The sequence below is a fragment of the Pyxicephalus adspersus genome, chromosome 5, assembly GCF_032062135.1.
Source record: "Pyxicephalus adspersus chromosome 5, UCB_Pads_2.0, whole genome shotgun sequence".
Lineage (NCBI taxonomy): Eukaryota > Metazoa > Chordata > Amphibia > Anura > Pyxicephalidae > Pyxicephalus > Pyxicephalus adspersus.
Window position 1 is genome coordinate 144,366,927 of NC_092862.1, and position 23,373 is coordinate 144,390,299.

The window sequence follows — 23,373 nt, forward strand, 5'->3', positions numbered from 1 at the left end:
CATTCAATGTGTGGTGGTGGGTTATTTGTCCCAAAACTTTTTTCTTTTATTTTATTAAACTTAATTTTTAAACACAAATTCATTTTAATTGCTATCACAAGGGAGAACAAAGGCCCCCATATGATTATGGGTCTCAAGACATCCAATATCTTACATACGCCTGGTGCCCCCCCTACCCTGTATTTTAGAAGATCAAAGCAAAAAAAAATTAACTTCTGTGCGAACTTTCCCATTTCACTGCCAATAGATATTCACCAGATCCTCCAAGGAGCTACAGGTAAACCAGAAAACCGTAGGAGGTGAATGGATGGGAGCTACAAATCAGTAGCCTGTAGAAGCGATCCAATGGCATTACAGCTGCAGGGGTCACTTTATTATTTGTTAAATTAAAGTCAGCTATTGAGAGCAATGGTGGGTCTCATTTTCAATAAACATGCAATTCAATATGAATATTCACCTTAAAAAAGGTGTAGATAGAAAATCTGTTTGTGAGCTGTTATGAGCAGCAAAACTTGTAATTTATTGTATTTTATTATGTATAATTTATAAATTTTATTATGTCATTATTCAGAGAAAGATTTGCAGATCCTAGAGAAAGCTGATAAAATTGTGAAGGATGCATTGAGAAGCGCTGTACCTGGGTGAGTCAATAATAATTGTATAGCTTATCTCAAATGTATTTACTGGGTTCTAAACTAGGGGTAACCTGGGTTAAAAAAAAGTTGTTATATTAGAATCTAAGCGCTCTATAAATTATCCCCCCCCCCCGCCCCCCCGGGAATTCCTCCAATAGTGATGGTGAATTCTATGGTCATATCTCTCTACAGGTCTCTAGTGGCCAATCAGCAAGATGTCACAATAGGAATGAATAGGAAAGAAATACATTTTATGAGTGAATTGAAAGGGGAATAATTTATAAATAAAACCCTAAATATCATATATTTCAGCTTACCTATACTTGGATTTGGTGTTTGCATTTGTTATCTTTTTCTAGCCTTTCTTTTATTTTCACCCTATAATCCTGCCAGTATTCCTGTCTTAGGGTGACATCATTTGCCTAATGCTGTACCTATAAAGGAGTGACGTTGCCCTAGGACACATATGATGTTATCTTTGTAACATGGGGGAGACATTCTGTAGTTACCAAAAAAAACCTGGGAAGGCCCTTGTATATCAATTGATTCTTTTGTTTCATCTTCATGTAGAAGAGATGCATTGATGATATTCATTTGTATTTTTGGAACAGGTATGATGAAGAGAAAGATCAGGAAAGTGGGTACGTTTGTATAATAATCTGAATCAAGCTGTGAATAGAGAATATGGATGCTTGGTTGTTACAGCTGTCATCCTCATCCTGCCATCTGTACCCAGTCACCCTGATTCAAAGTAGATTCTCAATCTTTATTTTTACCTACATGCCTTAAGTGCAATCTTGTGCATCATATTGTTGAAAAAAGAAAAAAATAATAATTCAATGCTAGATAAAAAAAAAATATTTGCTGCAAAGCTTTAATCTGGAGATGTCCCTTGCAGGGCTTATTTTCTGCCACTAGATGTCATATAGTCTCCTGGTTTGAAATTCAGCTTCATACAATCCACTTCCCCCCAGCCCCATCAAGAATTTACCCAGGGGGGTGGCCTCTTACCTACTTGAGATGGCTTATAGCACCAACAGGTCATTATGGGGGCTCATTTCTTGTGTATGGTTACTCATCATTTTTTTTTTACCTAATAAATCTTATTCAAAAGGAATCAAATAAGTGTACAACAGATTAATGTAAATTCATAAAGAGATCCTAAAATTCCCCTTCTAATTTACAGCAATAACCTCTAGGTGCCTGTATGCCACCCTCAATCTAAAAACTTGGGGCTGCTGGTATACAAATATCAATTATCCTTATTGCCCCCATTCTGCCCCCTCCAACTCACTATGAACCAAAAAAAGAAAAACATTTTGGTACAATTTACCTTCTTTAAAGATAAAATTGGCTTTAAATGACACCTGATGATTTAGGAAAGATGTAACAATTCTAAGCCTGTTTTCTGGGAACATGAATATTTAGAAATTTAATTGAATTTTAGTTTCACATGATCACTGTATCAGTGCTGACATTGTGATCACATGATTGGTTTACTTGTCCCTGCAATTTTCTACATGGCAAAATTTAAGGCTAAGCTTGGTTAAATTTTAGCAAAGCTAAAATTAGTTACTACTAGTTCAGTTTTTGGCACAATCACTCCAGTCATCCCTAAAGAGGGATAACCAATAATTAAAAAAAGAATGGGTATGATTTAGTGATGGATATTGTGGGGTAATGTTCTTTTTTTCAGTTGTTCTTTTTCTAATTCATCTAGCAATCCCACCGGCAAAACACTCTGTGTCCTGTGGTGACAACATTTACTCACTGTTCTGTATAAAAAGCAGCGTTGTCACCCTAGAAAGGGATTACAACACACGTCCTTTAACTCTATTAGCCGGTGTTGTTCTGAAGTTAGCATACTGATTTACCAAGACATAATAGAAGTTTATTTTAAAGGTTTACACATCCTTTTAGGCTTTGCCTGTGAAAAAAATTGTAACAATCCTTTCATCTGTCCCTTTTGTTTCCGCAGAGTAATTGGAATCACGGTGCAGCCTGCAGCAGACGGTATGTAAATAAAATTCCAAAAACACTATCATTATTTATAGTAATTTCAGTCATTAAAGAGAGCAAAGCCGACTTCCCCGCGATAAACAGATCATTTTCCACCAGGCGGCTCAGTCTCTATGAGTCACATAATACACTGGCCATGTTTGTTTACATCAATGAAAGATTCATTTAAGCAACGTGGGAATACAAATCAGTAAACTTCTATTAATGCTTAGCAAACCTTCGGAGATTGCTGCATCCAGGTTCCACACAACTTCTCGCGTGTTCAGCGGGAGCTGCTTCCTGCATGATAAGTTGTGTCACTCTGCCTGCTCCCTCATACTGATACTCATACTCATACTCATATTCTGGCAGGAACTCCTAGCATGGACACCATACCCATCCTGTATTTAATGGCCCTGATTTATAAAAGCTCTCCAAGGCTGGAGAGGATACACTTTTATCAGTGAACCAGGGTGATCCAGCAAACCTGGAATGGATCTGGTCCAGGATTGAAAACATTTGCTAGCAAATGACTTTGAAGAATCTATTCCAGGTTTGCTGAATCACCCAGCTTCGCTGATGAAAGTGTATCCTCCCCATCCTAATTGGCTACCTGAGGACCACACATGACGTGTAAGGACTTCTTTTAGGACAAACTGTAAAAACCTGCCAGATTCTACCCAAAAGGAAAAAAAAAAAAAGTTGTTTCAGCCTTTAGTGTGTATAAATATATAAAAAAAGGCACACATGTCCAACTTGCCAAACATTGGGCAGCATGGTGGCTCAGTTGTAAGCACTCTGGCCTTTGCAGGGCTTGATCCCATGTTTGAATCCCGGCCAGGACACTATCTGCATGAAGGTTGCAGGTTCTCCTTGTTTGTGTGGGTTTCAGACTATGGTATGGACTTTAGATTGTGAGCTCCTGGGGGCAGTTAGTGACATAACTATGGACTTTGTAAAGTGCTATGTAATATGTTGGTGCTATAAAAATACTGAATGATAATATTAGCATTCCTTATGTTAGTTGTAGAGAATGCAGGTGTCTAGATCTCAGTTGATGTTTCTGAGAAATTCCCTACTAAAAACAACCACAGAAAAAAAAACTATTTCTTGAGCAAAGTTTTTTATAATTAACTCCTATGTACTGCCTCTCTCCCTCTGCTGATAATACTGGCAATACGAGGGGGTGCTGAGAAGTTCCTGGCTTTGCCCAGAAAGAAGAGAGCCAGAGTTATGAAATAACACATTTATTCAACATCTTCCCACCTGAGACTTATACACTTGGTACAGCATAGTTGCAGCTTTTCTAAACCGTTCAAATAGAAATCCTTTGGTTGGGCCGCAAACCAGCTCTCAGCAGTATCTTTGATGTCAAATGTCCTCAAAATGTTGCCCCTTCAGGTGTTGCCGGGTCAGTTGGGGTTTGGGGGCGCCCACTGCGGGGCTCTTCTTTAATAGTGAAATGCCCAGTCTTGAAACGAGATTTCCAGGTTTTGACAGTGCTGTAGGAAGGACACTTCTCCCCCAGTGTTTGTGACATCTCAGTGTGAATGTCTTTTGCTGACTTTCCCTAGAGAAATAAAAACTTCATGATGGCTCGTAACTTCAACAACGTGAAACTTGCTTGTGTCTCTGCCATCACAGATTCTCACTAAAAGAAAAAACAGTTTTAAGAATAGCAAAGACCTGATATTTGCACAGTTACATACTAAGATATTAGGCTGTCATATGCCCCCATACTCATTATTCTATTTCATCTGGAAGGGGGCAAGGCCAGGAACTCCTCAGCACCCCCTCGTATGCCTGTCAAAATGACAGCCAGGAATTGCTTTGTATTACATAAGGAGCTGCTGTCAAAAGGAAGCCACTTCAGTGTAAAATAATGACACTGGCAAGTAGTCTACAAACGTCATTGATGAAATACAATATATCAGTGTATTATTCCATTGTATTTCCTATCTCATTCAAATATACATCAAAGGTGTGAACTTTTATTATTAAGCATTAGGCAAGTGTTTCTCAACCAAGGTTAGTCCAGAGGCTGCTGGGAGCTCCTTGAGCATTTTGTGACTCTCAGGTCAGTTTAAGTGACTGCAATGATCATTTTAGCTATCTGTAAGGATGACATTCTTCCCACTGGCCAGCACTGTAAGAGGAATTCTTCCCTCTGATCCTTTATTCGCACTGACCACCACACTAATATACTGTGAGCTGTGGATATAGTACAGAGGTTCTCTGAAGACCTGAAAGTTATTTCAAGGGTTCCCTCAAGTTTAAATGGTCGGATACACTGCATTAGTTAGTTCTAATAATCTTTGATTAACTCCTTCCTCCCATTTTCCCATAGCTATCCTGCCATTTTTTTAATAATTTGTTTGGGGTCCATTTATTAATCATTAAATCTGCTATTCACCAAACATTCTTTAATTAACCAATGCACAAAACTATTCAAATACGCATGGGCTAAATAACATCAGCTAGAACTCGGATCACAGGATTCTGGGTAATTCTTTTCTGTTTTGATTCGGCAGGTGAAGGCAAGCCACCAAAGTCACCTATTTCTCTAACAGATGTCGGAACCGAGGAGTTCTTCCAGAAGCTGACAACACAAATAACAGAAATGGTTTCTGCCAAGATCAGCCAAGGTTTGTCTAATATGCATACAATTCAGTGCATTGGTGGATGTGTCTTGCTTTGTTCTCAGCCTTTTATAAAATACGTAAATGAAACTAAATGTACAAACATGGCAGTCACAAGGCAGACAGCTTCTGTAGAGTAGATTTAAATCTATTTCTATATGTGGAAGCTTGCGGCCTCTCCTGCTATTACATTTCTGAGTGCACATGCTCAGAGATGAGTATATAAAATAAAGCAGATGGTGTAGGGTGACCTGTGTAGGATCTGTATGACTGGGGTACAGCTTTTATTTTTCCTAATCTTTCAAAATCTTATTTTAGTCCTTTTTTGTAGCATTTTCTACCAGGGAAGCCTCCTGTAATGCAGGAAAACATTTCCCGGGACACATTGTAGAACTGGGTGCTCACAGAGCAACTCAAGAAACTATGTAATCCAAGTAAATGGTGCTTTACAAAGGGTGACTACGATAATGGTGAATTCAGAATTCAGCTAGAAGTGTTGTCACCAGATTGAATGAAGTGGATACTACAAATTTCCTAGGGCAACATCAACAACATCAGTATCAAAAGAAACATGATGCAAAATAATGAAATAGAAAGTTATATGTTGTTTTTATTTTTAACCACAGATGTTCCACAAAATTCATTTTTTATATCTAAACTTAAAAAGTAAAACAATATATAAGATCAACATACACTGCCAAAAAATTGACCCCCAACAGATCTGGGTACATTGGCCCCTGACAAGAGGAAAGATGGGGGTAAATTAAGCAGCAAATAAACAGTCAGTTCTAGAAGGCGATTTGGTACAATCAGGAAAAAAAAAAGTGAAAAGTGTTCAGATCTGTGTGATTCTGGCAAGGGAGAAATTGTAAAGCTTTTTTTTGGGAGGTGGGGTGGATAGTCTATCTGGTCTGCTCCCACAAAAGGTATCCTGTAGCACAAATTGCTGAAAAACGTAATGCTGGCCCAGTCTGTATGGACCCAGATCAACCATTTTCCACCACTAAAAGGGCACATGAGCTTCAGAACTGGAAATGGAAGTAGGTAATCTGGTCTGATGGATCACCTTGACTTTTAGATCATGTGGATAGCCATGTGTATCATGTGTTTACCAGGGGAGGCCATGGCAGCAGGGTACCCTGTAGGAAGGGGGCAGGCTGGCAGAGGCAGCAGAATGCATTATGGGATAAAGGCAAACCAGTGCAAGCTTAGGGAATGTGCTGCAAATTTCCTGGTGCCTGGATCCTACACAACACTGGGCTAGGGAGTTAATTGTTTTTCAATGTTCGATCAATGTACATTTTCCTATGACATAAAACCTACAAAAATAAACTAAATTTCCCTTTAAAATGTTCAAGTTTAATATTGTGATATAGCTGGTAAGATGATTCACTTTTCTACAAAAAACATCCTTTCAATGGTCTTTATATATATTGCATTGTTTATATCCAGTAGGAAATTCATCTTTGACTCAGACTGTGAAAAATGTCAAATATTGCGCACATCTGTTTGCGTCACACCTTGTATTAGTGTCACAGTTATTAGGACAGATTCATCGACAGGAGTGGGATTGCGTTGGCGGTTGAACCTGTAACAGTGTGAAACATTATATATTCAGTATGATGTTTATGCTGAATGATACCACATAAGGCTTACCTGAGGTTATCAGTATTCACAGATTGGAAGGAGATTAAACTGAGGGAGACAGAGTTCCTGAGTCCTTGTTTCATGCTGAGAGAGAACATTATTCCGTGTTCGGCGTTCAGTATATACATACATTTATATTCTCCAGCAGCTTCACTTCACTTACCCAACACAGTTTTCTGATCTTCACTGGAACAAAGTTTCTTTACTTATACTCAAGAAGAAAAATGTCATACATTGTAGCATACCTGTCCTTTAATGAGGTGGATGCATTAGTTTTCCTTTAAGGCTAAGTATGTTTCCTACATGTATAGAAAATACCTTTTGATCCTAATAGAAATTTAGTGTTCTCATTGCTGTCTGATAAGCAAAAATATACCTTAAAGCGGAACTAAACTCAAAAACATAAAAACACACATACCTTTAATCCCAAAGATCTGTCAGATTTCTTCATTTGGGTCCCGCGTTGCCCTGGTATCTGTCTTTCGCCTGGCGCTGAAATCCTCTTCTGGGATTTTCTTCCTAAGTCACCCGATCTCGCACTGCGCATGCGTAAGATTGGCAATTTTTTTCTTCCATTAAAGAAAGGGCTCCTTCTGCACATGCTCAAGATCAGGGCATGCACAGAAGAAGCAGCCAAGAGCCTCCCGGGATGTGTGACATAGTTATCCCAGGAAGCTTTCTGGATATTATACAGCAACAGTTCTGTATATTATAAGTAATACTATCAAGATAGTGATAGACATGAACTAGTTTCCTAAATTCACCCAGTGGAACTTTTTTATAGTTTGTTTTAGCACTCTGATGGTGACTCACGTGACATCCCATTCCTGCTTCTCTAAACTCTTCTTTTTTGCTGATGCAGAATGGTAGTAAATAGGGGGTCACAAAATTGATAATAATTGATTAATATTAAAGAACGACTTAGCCATCACAAAGGTTTTTTTTTTTTTTACATTCAGAGGGGAAATATTTTATTGGTCAAAGCTTGTTAAGAATATTGGACACAATCTCTTGTTTGGAGAATGCCTCATTGTGTACTTGCAATGCTTGCTTGATACCAAAGTTTTTTTATGACTGTCCACTTGGATTTAAGCTTCTTTCACCCTTATGTTTGTCATTTTATAGCTTCACTTCGTGTGCCTGGAATGCCCGGTATGGATAGTGATGATGAATCCAAGACGCCCTCTGCTTCACCACGTCATGGCAGATCCAGACCATCCTCCATTGCTGTTGAGTCTTCATCAGAGTCAGAAGATGGGGACTCCAGAGGAGAGGTAGAGAGCAATGGCTTTAGAATAATCAGTATGTCAATCTGTATACATTGGGTTCCTGCTGATATAACTGTGAGTTAAAGGGGTGAAACAACTAAATGATGACTTTTGGAGGAATGAAGACCAGAGCATCTTATTTAAAGAACCCTCAGTTGTAAAAATGCCTATGGGTCAAACTTCGAATTTTTATCTGATGGACTTCTGTTTCCCTCCTTCCAGGCAAAGGTATGGGCTCTTACAGGGCTCACATCGTTGCATACCTAAAAATATTTTGGATGACTGTAGTCCACATTACAGTTTCACATGGCCTTTTGTCAGGGCTCAGAGGTACTAGCACTAGGCCAGGACATTATCTGCATGGAGATCATTCTTCCCACATTCCAAAAACATGCAGTTAGGGTAATTTGTTTCCCCCAAACAGACCATAGACTGTGGTAATGACAAATGACTATGGTAGGGACATTAGATTGTGAGGGGCAGCTAGTGACATGGCTATGGACTTTGTAAAGCACTGCGCAATATGTCAATGCTATACAAATACTATGTAGTAATAATTATTATTTTTAGAGTTTCCAGATATTTGGGCCCTGTTAATATATTTGCTATTAAAATTTTAAAATGTGAAAAAAAGCATGCAAGTGCAAAATAGTATTGTTTTTTGCTATCTAGTGCCGGGGCAAGGTTCTTAGGGCAAAAAGGCCAAAGTTTGCCACTTCTTCAATGAGCTGTGAACCACTTAAACTGTATAGGTTGCAGGTCCAGACCTTTTTGGGCTCCCTTCTTTTTGAAATGCCCACCCATGCCAATCCATGTCTCTTTTGGGGAAATTTTACCTTCTGTATTGACAGGAAGTAAGAACAGGATCAACAAGGCAAAAGAAAGACGAAAACACATTTTAGGCAAACCAGTGAAGGGGTTTGGTTCTTAGAATGTATAATTGCTGTTTGTGTCCACCTGTGCCAAGGATAATCCATACAAGCGACAGAAGGTGAAACAAGCTTATAGAATTTGAGCATGTTACATTTTGGCAATTCTAGCCATGGTAGTAATAGATTGTGAACAATTTTAGAAATTTGTAAATATTCTTGGAGGGTTTAAAAGTGATGATCTGATTGGATCATGAGGGGAAAAGACTTGGACCCTCAAATTTACCAATATGAATACCTAGGCAGCTTTGTCTTTAAATGTTCTCTCAGCTTTATGTTTGTATGGAGATTTGTTTATGACAATATCCTTATTTATGATTCCAGATATTCGACATCTACGTGGCCACAGCTGACTACAACCCAATAACAGTTGACAAGGAAACAATAACTCTAAAAGAGGGTCAGTATGTTGAAGTCCTTGACTCTGCCCATCCACTTAAGTGGCTTGTCAGGACAAAACCAACCAAGTTTAGTGCCTCCCGTCAGGGATGGGTGTCTCCTGCTTACCTGGATAAGCGATTAAAGGTAATTATTTTTTCATGTAAGGAAAGCTTCAGTACAGATATAACCTATATCATTTTTATCCAAGACAGTTTGTAATGCATATTTATTCAATAAATTTGAAATAAATTTAATAAATTTCCCAAAATTTTACAATCCTCCTTTCTTGCACCTGCATACCTTACGCTAGCCACATAGCATCCAAAACTATTCATCTACTAGACGATCAATAAAAGAAAAATGTAGAACCAATCAAAATTTAATTAAGGGAAGGAAGGATTTTTTAATCAGTATGTTGTTTGAAATCTAATTTTTTTATCAACATCTAATGAATTTTTTTACAATTTCTTTTTTGTGTTTTAATTGATATTTTCAATAGAATTTTTAGATATAATAGGTAATTCATATTATCTACTGAAAAATGTATAGTACAATTAAATAAATATAAAGTGCAGAATATCTGTTTTTTTATATCTTTATATATGTGTTTTGGTTTACAACACAACTGTAATTTACTTTGGAAAATTTTCAATAAAATCTATGAAATACAAATTAATTATTATAAAGATTGCCATCTAATGAAAATACCACCTAGAGAACATCAGACTCTCACATAAGTTTATAAATGCTTTCATCTTTTATTCAAAAATTTACACATTTTTCACACTGACTTTTTTAGACAAAATATATGAGTTATTGAAAAAAGTTGATTCAAATATTTTCTATTTGGGCTTAATGTGAAGAACAAGTGAATCTTGTGTTAAAACAATGATAAAAAGACCTTAAGCTTTATACCCAGCATAACAAATTTTCTCAAGTAACCATTTACGAAAAATGTATTTTTAAGTGTTGTTTTAGCTAAACTTGATAGACTTGTGTCGTTTTTCAACCTTTAACTATGTTGTTTATTGTTTGTGTCAAGCTATCAGCTGAATGGGGAGCAGGAGATGTTGTTGAATTTTCAGGAGAATCTATTTCAGAAGAAGATTATAAGAAGAAACTTAGGTATTTAAAAGCTGGGCTGTTGTCAGACCCCATTGCCGTACCACCAAGTATCAGGTTGAAGTTAAATGCCTCCTTTTTTTCTTCCTAGCATTCTTGTTCAGGATCTTCTCAGCTCGGAGAAGGAGTATGTACAAGACCTTCAGTTCTTGTTTACCCATCATATAAAATACACAGAGACATGCACTGATATTCCCGAGACTGTGGCCAGTCAGAAAACTATTATTTTCAGGAACATCAGTGACATTGGTGACTTCCATGCCAGGTCTGTATAAGATACATTTATTAACTTTTTTTAGTGAGTCTAACTATGGCATCAAAGTCTAAAACAAAGTAAAAATTCCGTTTTATAATAAGGTAAATATATTTCCCTTTTACAGAACTTTCTTCCAAGAACTTAAAAATTGTGACACAGATGATGACATTGCCATGTGCTTCATCAGGAATGAGGAAGAGTTTAATAAGTACATAATGTACCTGGTTGGCCGTGTGCAGGCTGAGTCTGTGGTGGTCAATGATGCCATTCAGGAGTTTTACAGAGTACGTATGAGTTCTATAAACTATTTTTGAAGCTTAATGTTCAATACTCCTAAAGTCAAACCTACTGAAACCTACACAACAAATTTTCCACTTTGATTTTGTGTATTATATTTTGGAATTATTGTGTACCTGTAATATCTTGTACCTGAGTATAAACCAAGAATTTTATTTGACCTGAAACTAAAAAAAAAGACTCCCAGCACAAAGGATAATTTTAGAGTCCCACCCCAATCAACTCTAAAATACAAAATACATTACCTTGTGAGTCAATGAGGTTTTCACTTTTTCTCCTTAGGGGGATTTTTTCACATTAATGGTGATGGGTGCATTTTGTACCCTAGATTATTAATCAATGCAGTTTTCCCATTTTTTTCAGGTAAATGTAGGTACTTTGGGTCATAGTTGGATCAGTTTATATTTTAATATATACACTATTTTATTTTAGGATCAATGATTTTAGGATATATTCTTCTCTGAGTGAATGTTCTTGATATTGAAACTAGTATTGCTTATATTAAAGAGATCCTAGTGAATACAACCTATTCAAAGTCTATTCACACAGAAGAATAAATACCCTACCAACAGTTGATCTCAATTCCTAAGATCCTAAGAACTTTCACTCAGCTGGTTGGAAAATTATGATCTGCATGATGATTTTGGGTCAATGACTGACTAAATAGCAAAACTTTATTTATTGTCAGGAAATGAAACACAATCTATCTACTCTCCAATGGAAAAAAATATTGTAACAGCTTATACAACAAGCTATCTTGGACTTAAAACCCTACTCATTACTAGGTTAAACCAACTTACAGTTACAGTAAAACTTTATTGTATAGATGCTATTTAAACCCCTACTTTTCTTTTCTTTTTCTCTTTACCTTTATTGCAGACAAACCATACATATGTCAAACCATACATTGCCCTAAGGACACTTAGGGGATGGCAAACTTCATCACATGGGGGGGGGGGGGGATACTTAGCAAACAGTCTTATATTTTATTCCATCATTTATCTTGTTTAAAATAAACTCAAATTTATGATTCTGGTACAAGAACAATTGAACTTAAAAGCTTTAAATGAACTTAAAAGCTTTCTTTTGTGCTTTTTAATGCAATACTAACAAAATCACTGAATAAAATGAAAATAAAAATTAAATGTGATGATGTGTTTTTAAGCTACAGACAGACATTTAGGACTCTAAATAAGGAGTTCGAAAGTTCTGAAATTCACTGACAGTTTTATCTCTCTACAGGTCTCCTATTAAAACCATGACTCTTTCTGCCACCTAGTGGCTAATAGTCAAAAATGCACAGCTGTTATTATAGGAAATTAATTGGAAAGAAACAAAGTATATGAGTGAATTGAAAAGGGAATCATTTATAAACAAACCCCAGCTATAGTTTAGGTTGATGTTTTTTCCCCCAGAGTTTCACATCATTTTTAAAACTGAACTTTACACAAATTTTATGTACCCTTGAAATAGATCCCCCTCCTCACTGCATAGGATAATTGCCTATTTAAGGGGATGAAGCTGCAGATGTAAAACTTACCTACTCCTTTACTGTGCAACCCAATGCTTTTGTAGATTTGTAGATGGAGCCTTGGCATCATCTTGTACAGTGGAGGACTTGCACTAAAGGGGATGCCATCAGTACTCAGGGTAGCTTAGGAAGAGGTTTCAGGAGACTGATCTGGAGCTGTAGAGGAGAGCGCCACCTTCTGCATGGAGTGAGAAATGCATTTTCTCCTCCTGTCTTATCCCCTATAAAAAGCATTGGGAGAGAAACCCACTGCAAGGTTGAAAAAATATTTTTGCCTGGAAATTAAAACGTTTGGAAATTTTTAGCATTAGATATATAGAATGTGTTATACATGCATTGTATTCCTCCCTTGTCTTTAAATGTAATAAATAATTAACAGGTGAACATTTGCTCCCCTAGAGTTATGTATTTTCCAACTGTTGTTCACCTGCTAATTAGGCTCAATTCATGAATTATACATCCCGTGTACAGCCAGCCTTTGTGCATCTGACTATAGACCTGTTATCCAGTAAATAATTATAATATTTAGAATCTATCAACTGTGCTGGAGCCTCTCTTGCATTTTTAAGGAGAAATTTCACTGAAAAGAAAGATTTTATTCACTCAAACTTTGCCACAAACGTACATATTTTTCACAATGAATTCAATTTAAAACTGTGTAATCCTTCTTTTACTCTTAAGGTAACATTTATTTAAAGTGTAGAACTATGGGTAAACAATGTGTGAATCTTGGGTGAAAACATTTATGAATAGACCCTGATGCTCACCTAATACCTGAAGTTGTTCTAAAAATTGGCGATAGAGTTGCACATTTTCTTACAGTACAGTGATAAACCACCAACCATGAAAAAGCAAATTGCACTATGAAAGGAGAAGATCAGAATAATGAAAAGTCGTGATGAAGATAATTAATATCCCTACTGTTTATTTTCTTTACTAAGCAGCCACAGCCTGAGTAGAAAATTCCAACATGCTGCAGAGAAGGACCCCTGTGCTCTGTGGAAGCAGTAGTCTCCCTGCAGAGGTCATATCAAATCACAGCTATCTAAATAGCATTAAGTGTGATCTGTGCTGATCAAGGAATCCAAGCTTTAACTCAATAAAGAGGGGAGGGGGTGGACTTTCCTATCAGCTCCTAAAATGTATTCAGCTGATTTAACCAGAAAGTTTAAGGATATTATCACTGCATTTTGGTAGCTTCTAAATGATAATATGAAGTTGTATTACCTGTCAAAGCATCGGTATTTCTTGCCATCTGTCCTGAGTTTTATACAACTTTTCTGCACACAGCCCTATCTGAAAAAAGGGTGAAAATCTAGATCTTCAGTTTCATTTTCATTTCCAGGTCATCTACCTACCTCAACCTTGCCGTTGAATGGTAAAAGGAAAGCAGCAGACTGATGATCTTTTCCCTCTGCCTTTCTGCTCTCACAGGCTCCTTGTGCTGCTTTTCCCTCTCATTCTCTGAGCTTTTCACAGGGTGCTTTATGTCAAATTCAGGGGCTTCCATTTAAAACATACATTATGTAGGCCAGGTAGTAATGTGTGACTTTTATAAATAAATAGCGTTCACATACAAAGGCGTGTTTTCTCCATCTGACTCATGTCATTATTTCTTTCAGAGATATGCAGAGGACAGGTTGGCACTTGCTGACCCCTCTAAGCCACCGGTGCCACCACTGCAACACTACCTGGAACGACCCATCAGCAGAATTCAGCGATATCAAGTCATCCTGAAGGTGAGAAATGCATCTGCTTTCTATATTGGTATGATCAGATTCAGAGATATGTTTGGATGCACTGCACCCCTGGCATGCTGTTAGACACCCGGAAATGTTCCTGGTGCAGTGCATTGCAGGGAATGCATTTCATTTACTCCACAGCTCTGTGCAGACTTCTGAAAAGCTACAAGTGTGTTCATGTAACAAAGCCACTACAAAGCTTAAATAAATACCTATGTTAAAGTGTCACATATCTGGTGGACACTGTTAACAAGGGAGGCATTTCTTGTACTTCGTGTCGAGCCGACCTGAAACTGGTAACAGGGAATGCAAAGGCCCGGAGTGACACCAATACCTGTATTACAGGGGGCAGAGGGTATTTCAGGGCTAGCAGGGGGGTAGTTGCAAGGAACAGTAAAGATCATTTCTCTGAAAAAAATCTCACCCACCTTTGCTTGTAGCTTTTCTTGGCATCTCTAGTTCTGGTGCTAGTTATTTACTCTGCAAATAAAAAATTAAAACTACAGAATAACAATCACAGTTTGCATATTTTCTGGCTCGGTGGTTTCCATTAACCCCCCCCCCCCCCCCATGGTGCTGGTCCATTTATACCATATAGTAACAATGTCATTCTATTACATTACGAATGTTTATTTATCACAGGAGATGATCCGGAACAAGGCGAGAAATGGAAAGAACTGCGCCCTGCTGGAGCAGGCTTACGCCATTGTGTCGGCCCTTACACGCCGGGCTGAGAACTTCCTACATGTATCCCTGATTGAGAACTACCCAGGAACCCTGGAAGCTCTAGGAGAACCTATCCGCCAGGTCAGTACTATTTTGCCATGCAAGGGGCAAATCCATTTGCTCCAGTTATTTATTTGTTACATTTATACATTTTAAAACACATTGCCAGTATATTTTACTGAAGTCGATCTTGATATTATCCTGATACAATGACATGTATAAGAGAATCCAGCTAAAGTTAAAGCTTATATAACTTTATTGTAATTAGATTATAGATATATAAGTGGAAGTATGAGTCGATATATTGTTTTTGTGTAGGGCCATTTCATTGTCTGGGAAGGCGCCCCAGGAGCCCGAATGGCTTGGAAAGGACACAACCGTCATGTCTTCCTCTTCAAGAATTATCTAATCATCTGTAAACCCAAACGAGACACCAGGACAGACACGTACAGCTACGTCTTTAAAAACATGATGAAGGTCAGTGGATGAATTGCCTCCTCTTGTTACTTGTGTATACTGTACAATACCAGAATATCTTTTGATTTTGTGATGCTCCATCAATCTTATTTTCACAGTTGACAAACGTTGATGTGAATGATCAGATTGAAGGCGATGATCGGGCCTTTGAATTATGGCATGAGCGAGAAGACTCTGTCCGCAAGTATCTTTTACAAGCTCGTACTGTCATCATCAAGAACTCATGGGTGAAGGAGATTACTGGCATACAGCAAAGATTCAGCCTGCCACTGTGGAGTAAGTCATTTTGTGTTTTCATTCTCTGGAATGTTCTGTTACTAGAACTTTTGTCCCAATTGGAAGACATTGCGTAAATTTAGCCACCAGGACAATTGCATGGGATTAATCATTGCAGCAGGGACAGGCAAAGAAAAAGATGAGATATGGGGTCTGACCTAGGAAAGGTGAACATACTAAGGTTTGTGAAGGGTTTGAACGGCATCCCATTGAGGTCTAGGAGATGAATCTTCCACTTTAAAATGGATGGATTGGGAATTAAATGAAATGGAAGTGGGTGGAATTTTTTTATATACTTCGTATGTCACCAGTCTGTAGGGTTTTTTGTATGTGAAGATCTGGTGTTTTTACTAAATCTGTATATACCCATGTCAAGTTTGCTTTTATGGACATTTTGTATTTAAAAGGACTTAACTGAGTTGCTGATCAATACAACTTGTTAAGAAGAGAAAATACTTTATTAAACCATGCCCTAAGAACCCTTGTCCAAACAAAATGCTTGTTTTGGGTCAGTGACTCGGAAAGCTGCAACTACAAAGATTGTCCACAAGATTTTAAAACTATGTCTGCAGAAATTTGTGCCCATTTCTGAAGTCAGGTACTGATGTTGGATAAAAGAATTGTCTTACATTCAGAGTTTCAGTTCATCCCAAAGGTGTTAAGTAGAATTGAGGTCAGGGCTCTGTGCAGGACACGCAAGTTCCTCAGCATCAAACCAAATCTTTATGGAGCCTGCTTTGTACAAGGCTGGAACAGAAAAGGTCTTTGTATTCTGTAGTAGTAGCAGTGCCCTTCATTGGAAATGTCTAAACTCAATCATTATGATGGAAGTCCAATGAATTATTAAAACATTGGTTCTAGTGGACCATTGAAATTGAATAGGCAAAGACAACTAGACCTTTCAGTAGAACAATGTTAATCAGATCTGATCATATTAAATGGGTACTAGCATAATGCAAGGATCAACAAAGACATTTTTGGTGTTTAAGTTTTAATTATATAATTGACTTAAATTAAAGACATTGTGGAAGAGGAACAGATCTGAAGACTGTGTTCATTGGAAGGGTAGCTTTGTGATGTTTGCCATTGCTGTCTTAGCTTTTTATTAAACCAGTTTTGAGTTTGTTCTTGATTTATGTGTTACAGATCCTCCGCAATTCATTGAAGTTCTGGCAGATTGTACAGCAGAGTTGGGAGAGACTGTCAAACTGGCATGCCGCGTCACTGGAACTCCAAAGCCTACTGCCACCTGGTACAAAGGTAATCTTTTCATTCATTTTACTTACAGTTCACCAAATGTGGGGTATTTTAATGACCAGTGATTTGTTGAACAAAGGTTGAACTAGCATGGACACACGGCCACAAAAATCCTTGAAAAAACATCTCCTCTTTATCTAAAATGAAAAAAAAATTTTTTAAGGGAAAGTCAAGTGCAATTTGACCTTTTTGGGTGAAATGCTGTTTTTTTTAGTGAATCTCCTCTTTCATTGCACACACAGATGGTCGAGCAGTGGAAGTGGATCCCCATCACATCATCATTGAAGACCCTGATGGCTCCTGTACCCTCATATTGGATAATATGACAGGAGCGGACTCAGGACAGTACATGTGCTTTGCCTCCAGTGCAGCCGGGTATGCCAGCACATTAGGAAAGATCCTCGTTCAAGGTGATTATTTATCCTGTATTCTGCATAAGATACCTTTTATTACCGTTATATGTCAGCCCTGTCCAGTTCTCCCCGTTTGAGAATTTAAGTAGAACTGATAGCACTTGACAAGAAAGAAATCATGACTCAAAAGCTAAGAAGGATAGGTGTGTGCGTTAGCCAAGGTTTGCGCCCCAAGTGCCCCATAGTGTACATAGATTAGAGTTTCTCAACCAGAGTTCCTCCAGAGGTTGCTAGGGGTTCCTTGAGCAATAAGCAATGTGTGCCTCTCAGGTCAGTTTAGGTGACACCAATGAACTTTTTGGCTATCTGTAAGGGTGACATTCTTCCCAATGGCCAGCAATGTAAGAGACATTCTTCCTACTGACCACCACCACTTCTATGTATAGTAATCATAGAAGGGGTTCCCTAAGACCTGAAAGTTATGTCAAGTGTTCTCCCATGTTAAAAAGGTCGAGAAACACTGATAGATAAAAAGCCAGCTACACACTGATCATGTCAATATAAAACTTTCTTCTTCCAGAAACATTGACATGCAGAACCTTGGCATGGATCTCTTTGCTCCCCAAAATAAAAAAAAGTTTTATGCTGATGTCATTAATGTGCACCAAGTGGTTTCTCCGTGTAGAGCTGACAACACTGCTTGGGATTTCAGTGCAATAGAGCCAATGTTGTTAGCTCAACCCGGACTTTAGGAGATCATGTATCTGTTGTAGTACAGGGAACTCTCCCTGTATTGCACACCTGTACTGTGTGCTTATATAAATATTTCTTCCTTTTGTTCTGAGATATACTCTAAATTTTATTTATGCCTCTTTACATTTGTATTTTCATTTCTCATGTTATTTCTAATTTTTGACAAATGTTACTAAATACTTTTGGTACCAATAATAATTCACTGTTATGTGCACTTTAGCATATTTGAAACGTGTTTTATTGTTGATTCATTATGCAACGTGAACAAAAAAAACACTCAACACAGGGATTTCATTTCAATGGGTCTGCTTCATAGGTGGAAAAAAACAGCATGGCCTATATTTTAAAAATGCATTAAGCTGCAGCGAATAACTGTGAGTTGGCCACATCAGAGTGACTGGGAGATCTATGTGAAATGCATCTTAATGCAGACGCTGCAGACAAAACCGACATCTGAAATGTATAGTTTTATTATATAATTTTTTTGGCATTGAGGGGTGAAAGAAGATTCAAATAAATGTATATGATTCAAGTGAGGTCATCTGTGACCTAAAGTGTACCTCCAGCAAGAATGTTTTTCTAGAGGTAATAAAACATCTCACAATGGCCAATATGACAAAATGAAGGCAAATCTCCCCAACAAAGAAAACAAGCAGAATTGAAACTTCAACAGAGTTTCCAGCTCTCTGTCCAAAACTACAAAAAATATTTGTGTCCAAAATTGCTACTTTAAAAATCAACTCCTTCTCTTTTTGTGATTTTTGGAAGAGGTCCCTGGAAATATTGTAATAACATAATGCTCATCATATATAAAGAAAAATTCAATATATATCCTATAACAGGGCCACTTGACAGATTTTGTATGTCCATGCTTGCATTATCCAATTGCTTGCTTATCTTTTTATAAAATATAATGATACAAACATGTACGCTTGTATTGAACAAAGATAAATGTTGTGCCAATGAAAATGCAGAAGTTGTTTCCTGTTATCTTAAACATGTTGGAGGTTTGGGACAAACATCCTAGGAGCGGAAAATTCCTTGAATTACCTTGAACCAGGCCGGCTGTAGCAGCAGCTTGCAGGGATCTCAAAAACACCCCCTCTCCTCTTCCAAAGACGAGCTATTCCATGACTCAGAACTATGAAACAATATATTAGAACAGAGTTCAAGGCCTGTCACTGCGATTCACGCACACAGCTAGAATTATTCACTTTGCTTTCATCCTAATTAAGCCAAATTATGAAGTCGTTCCCATTATTGTGCAAGCAGAATCTGGGCACAGAGAGAAACAAATTACTTCAAGTCTGTTATTGTTGCCTTAATCATATTAGTTTTTTCCATTTTCCTTTGGATATATTAGGAATCTATAATCTTACATTTTCACCTAATGAAAACAATCCTAAAGGGGAGTGTTAAAGCCTGATTAAAGTTTAAGCAAAAAATATCTAACTGGATTGAGGCTCTAAAAGTAAAACTGTTTAAATGGTTTACTGAGGTCATCCTCAAAACAAAACCCCAAAGCTCATTCTAGGTACCTCTGGGACCTCTACTTTCTGTATATAATCAGTAGTCTTCTGCAGCAGTCTGCCACACCCCCAACTGAGTCACAGCTAGCACTCTCCAATCAGCTGGGAGCATTATATTTGTTGTTTGCCCAAATCCAACTCTGCTTGGTGGAGGTGGAACTATTGCAGAGAGACTACCACTTACATACAGATAGCAAAGGTCCTTCTATACAGCCTGGGGAAAAGAAGTTTGGATTAGAACTGAGGTTTTAGAATCACTTACCAGCTCAGTATGGGAGAAAACAAAAAAGGCAATGTGCTTTGCAATGAAAGCAAATTGATAAACTGCCTAAAAAGTCTCAAGACTTTCCTTTATACTTTCCTTTTTCTTTTTTCTTTCCTTTTCCTTTCCCATTTTCATTGTCTTTCTCCTTTCCTTTATCCTCCACTCTCCTTTTCTTTTTCATTTTTACTCTCCTTTCCTTTCTCCTTTCACCTTTCTTTATTCCTTTTCTTTCCTCTTTTGTTTTTTCCTTTCTTCTAACCTTCCCTTTTTTTTCCTTTTTATTTCTTTATTTCTTTCCTCCTTCCTTTTCTTTACTTTCTTTATTTCTTTTCCTCTTTCTTTTCCATTATCCTTTCCTTTCCATTCTGCTTTCTTTCCTTTCCTTTTTTTCTTTCCTTTATCCTCTGCTTTCTACTCTCCCTTCCTTTCCTTTCTTCTTTTATTTTTTCCTTCCTTTTTAATTTCTTTTCTTTCTTCTTTCATTTCATTTCCTTTCTTCTATCTTTCTTTCTTTCTTTCTTTCTTTCTTTCTTTCTTTCTCTCTTACTTTTTCTTTCTTTTCCTTTCTCTCTTTCCCTTTTTTCTTTCTTTTTCTTTCTTTCTTTCTTTCTTTCTCTCTTACTTTTTCTTTCTTTTCCTTTCTCTTTCTTCTTTGTTTTCCTTTTTTCTTTCCTTTCATTATTATTATTAATAAACAGGATTTATATAGTTCCAACATATTACGCAGCGTTGTACATTAAATAGGGGTTGCAAATGACAGACGAATACAGACAGTGACACAGCAGGAGAAGAGGACCCTGCCCCGAAGAGCTTACAATCATCTATCTATTCCGTTCCCCTTTCTTCTTGCCTTCTCTTTTCTTATTTCCTTTCCTATTGCTTTCCTTTCTTCTTTACTTTCCCTTCCTTCTTTTTCCTTCCTTACACTAAATATTATAATATTTTTTCAGTTCCTCCAAGATTTATCAATAAGCTGCGCAATTCTTATTTTGTGGACGGCGAAGATGCTCGGTTTACATGCACTATTGAGGGAGCTCCATACCCACAAATACGGTGAGTACCTTTCCGGACAGAGTAACATTACGCTCGTAATATTTTCATGTTAGCTGCCCGCATTGTATGTGTATTAAAGAAAACATAAATGTTGAATAGAGAATTATTTGAATGTTATTGAACAGTATTTGAGCATCTTTACAAAATTAATTTTTAGGAGTTCACCGAATACTGCCAGTGATTGTGCTAGTAAGAAATCAACCGTTTTATAACGAAAAATGTAACACTAGAGGTCATTTTTCACTTCAATTTTTTCACACCTTAAAATATTTTCCATTCTATAATAATCTAGTATGTGTTAGCATAAATCTATATTAGTAAAAAAAAAAAAAATAACACCATGAGGTCTATTTATGAAACCGGAAATCTGATATTCCCTAGTGGAAATCTTCTAGGTCCAGGTGTTTCAATGGCAATAATTAATTCCCACCAAGGAATGTGTGAGGGAATGTCAGATTTCCTTATCTTAAAATTGAGTCCCAAATGTTGATTGATTATACATCTAAATACTTAAAACCGAAGGGAAAAAAAAAACAAGAATGAGCCAATTTCTTTTGATATGAACTCTTTCTATATTCTTTAATAATTCCACGGGAAAAGGGCAGGAAAAAATGCCAACCCTACTTGCAACCACAAATTCTTGTGTGAAACTAAAAGGGATATACCAGTCTGACATGCAACATTGGCATTTTAACTGATTCAGAGGATGCAGCTTGCCAATCAGAAGCTGTTTTCTGTTTGCTTATCCTTGTTGTCTGCAGCTTCTCTATCATACACATAGATTGATATAAACCACTCAGCATTAGAGAGAAGGTTTTCCAAAAGTAGTTTTACTTTACATAACCCTGGCTTTGGTTTCATCTGTTCTCTGGGAACACAGGTGGTACAAGGATGGACATTCACTGCCGGAGTCTAATAAACACCAGACGTTCGGTGAGCCGAGAAGCGGAACGCTGGTCCTAGTCATAAAGAATGCCAGCAGGGAAGACATCGGCTATTATGAATGCGAGGTATGGGCCTGAGGCTTTTATTTTTACACCTGACAGATTGTTTTAAAAACTTTCTGTAAAAGTTCTTCTGTAGGTCCCATCTGGACCAATTCTCTTCTTTGTCTGTTGTGTCTCCTCCTCAATTAATAGGCAAGAAAACTCAGGTCTTTTTCTTAAACAGTGAATCTGACATTTAACAAGCATCCTCTGGTGGAGAATTATACAGATCTATTTCAGTTATTGATTCTTCAGTAGAGAACGTTTGGTTAATATGAGTTTCACTGCTTTATAAGTAGACTCCATAATGATTTTGGACAATATTTCTTTTTTTTTTCATTTCTTGGTATCACATAATTGGTGTGAGAAATAAATCACACAACATCAGTACTTTATGCCTTATGGTAAAATCCAGCCCCCCCCCCCCCCCCATTCTATACTGGGTGCAAAACTTGCATAGGTCAAAATTCACAGGGCATAAGTAATGCAATGACAAGACCACTCTTTAAATCATTGCTGCAACATTTTGGGTCCAATCGTACAACTGACTTATGCAATAAAAAGAGCATATTTACATAGGAACATGCGGCATTCTGTATGAAAACTACATTTCTGTTAGAATATTTTGGTTGTTTCACTAGATGAATTGACAAGTATTGTAGTCTACGTTTTGTGCTGTCTGGCTACATTGCCTCTCGCTGTCTCAGTGTATGTTGTACAGCTGGCCATCTCACCCTAATTCTCTTTCTTTTCTCCAGCTGGTTAACAGACTGGGATCCTCACGTAGTGGAGCTGAACTGAATGTTCACACAGCAGCATCACTTGCTCAAGAAAGGAGGGGAGACCAGACCATCACAATAGAAGGTAAAGGATATATTCATATATATTCAAGCCAAATAAAATAAGGGTTTTGCTGTCTATCGTAATGCCTTATAGAAGTACTCTTACATCTTAAATCTTTTTTCAATTGGTACAAACTGATACTTTAATAACCTAGTAGCAATTTGAATATATATAGTTACACCCTGTCCATTCACTAAAGATCGATGACATCAATGAGAATGCAGCCTTTACTTTCACTTTGGAATGACAACATTACTTAGAGTGCAGCCTATCCATTTACTAGAGACCAGTGACATCACTGAGAATGCAGCCTATCCAATCACTGGAGACCAGTGACATCACTGAGATTGAAGCCTATCCAATCACTGGAGACCAGTGACATCACTGAGAATGCAGCCTATCCATTCACT

At 37.4% G+C, this 23,373-nt stretch overlaps 1 protein-coding gene across 1 annotated transcript in view; it reads left to right on the forward strand.

Moving 5' to 3' along the window:
- Window positions 1-23,373, forward strand: part of OBSCN (obscurin, cytoskeletal calmodulin and titin-interacting RhoGEF) — a 233,612-nt gene that overhangs the window by 146,463 nt on the left and 63,776 nt on the right. Inside the window, exons 83-100 of the mRNA XM_072413427.1 lie at window positions 572-641; window positions 1,247-1,276; window positions 2,614-2,648; window positions 5,165-5,278; window positions 8,045-8,193; window positions 9,441-9,641; window positions 10,540-10,622; window positions 10,711-10,884; window positions 11,000-11,159; window positions 14,326-14,442; window positions 15,088-15,252; window positions 15,490-15,648; window positions 15,747-15,924; window positions 17,071-17,184; window positions 17,424-17,591; window positions 21,032-21,134; window positions 22,015-22,144; window positions 22,879-22,984. Of these exons, the coding sequence (XP_072269528.1) occupies window positions 572-641; window positions 1,247-1,276; window positions 2,614-2,648; window positions 5,165-5,278; window positions 8,045-8,193; window positions 9,441-9,641; window positions 10,540-10,622; window positions 10,711-10,884; window positions 11,000-11,159; window positions 14,326-14,442; window positions 15,088-15,252; window positions 15,490-15,648; window positions 15,747-15,924; window positions 17,071-17,184; window positions 17,424-17,591; window positions 21,032-21,134; window positions 22,015-22,144; window positions 22,879-22,984 (2,256 nt within the window). The remainder of the gene's footprint in view (window positions 1-571; window positions 642-1,246; window positions 1,277-2,613; window positions 2,649-5,164; window positions 5,279-8,044; window positions 8,194-9,440; window positions 9,642-10,539; window positions 10,623-10,710; window positions 10,885-10,999; window positions 11,160-14,325; window positions 14,443-15,087; window positions 15,253-15,489; window positions 15,649-15,746; window positions 15,925-17,070; window positions 17,185-17,423; window positions 17,592-21,031; window positions 21,135-22,014; window positions 22,145-22,878; window positions 22,985-23,373) is intronic.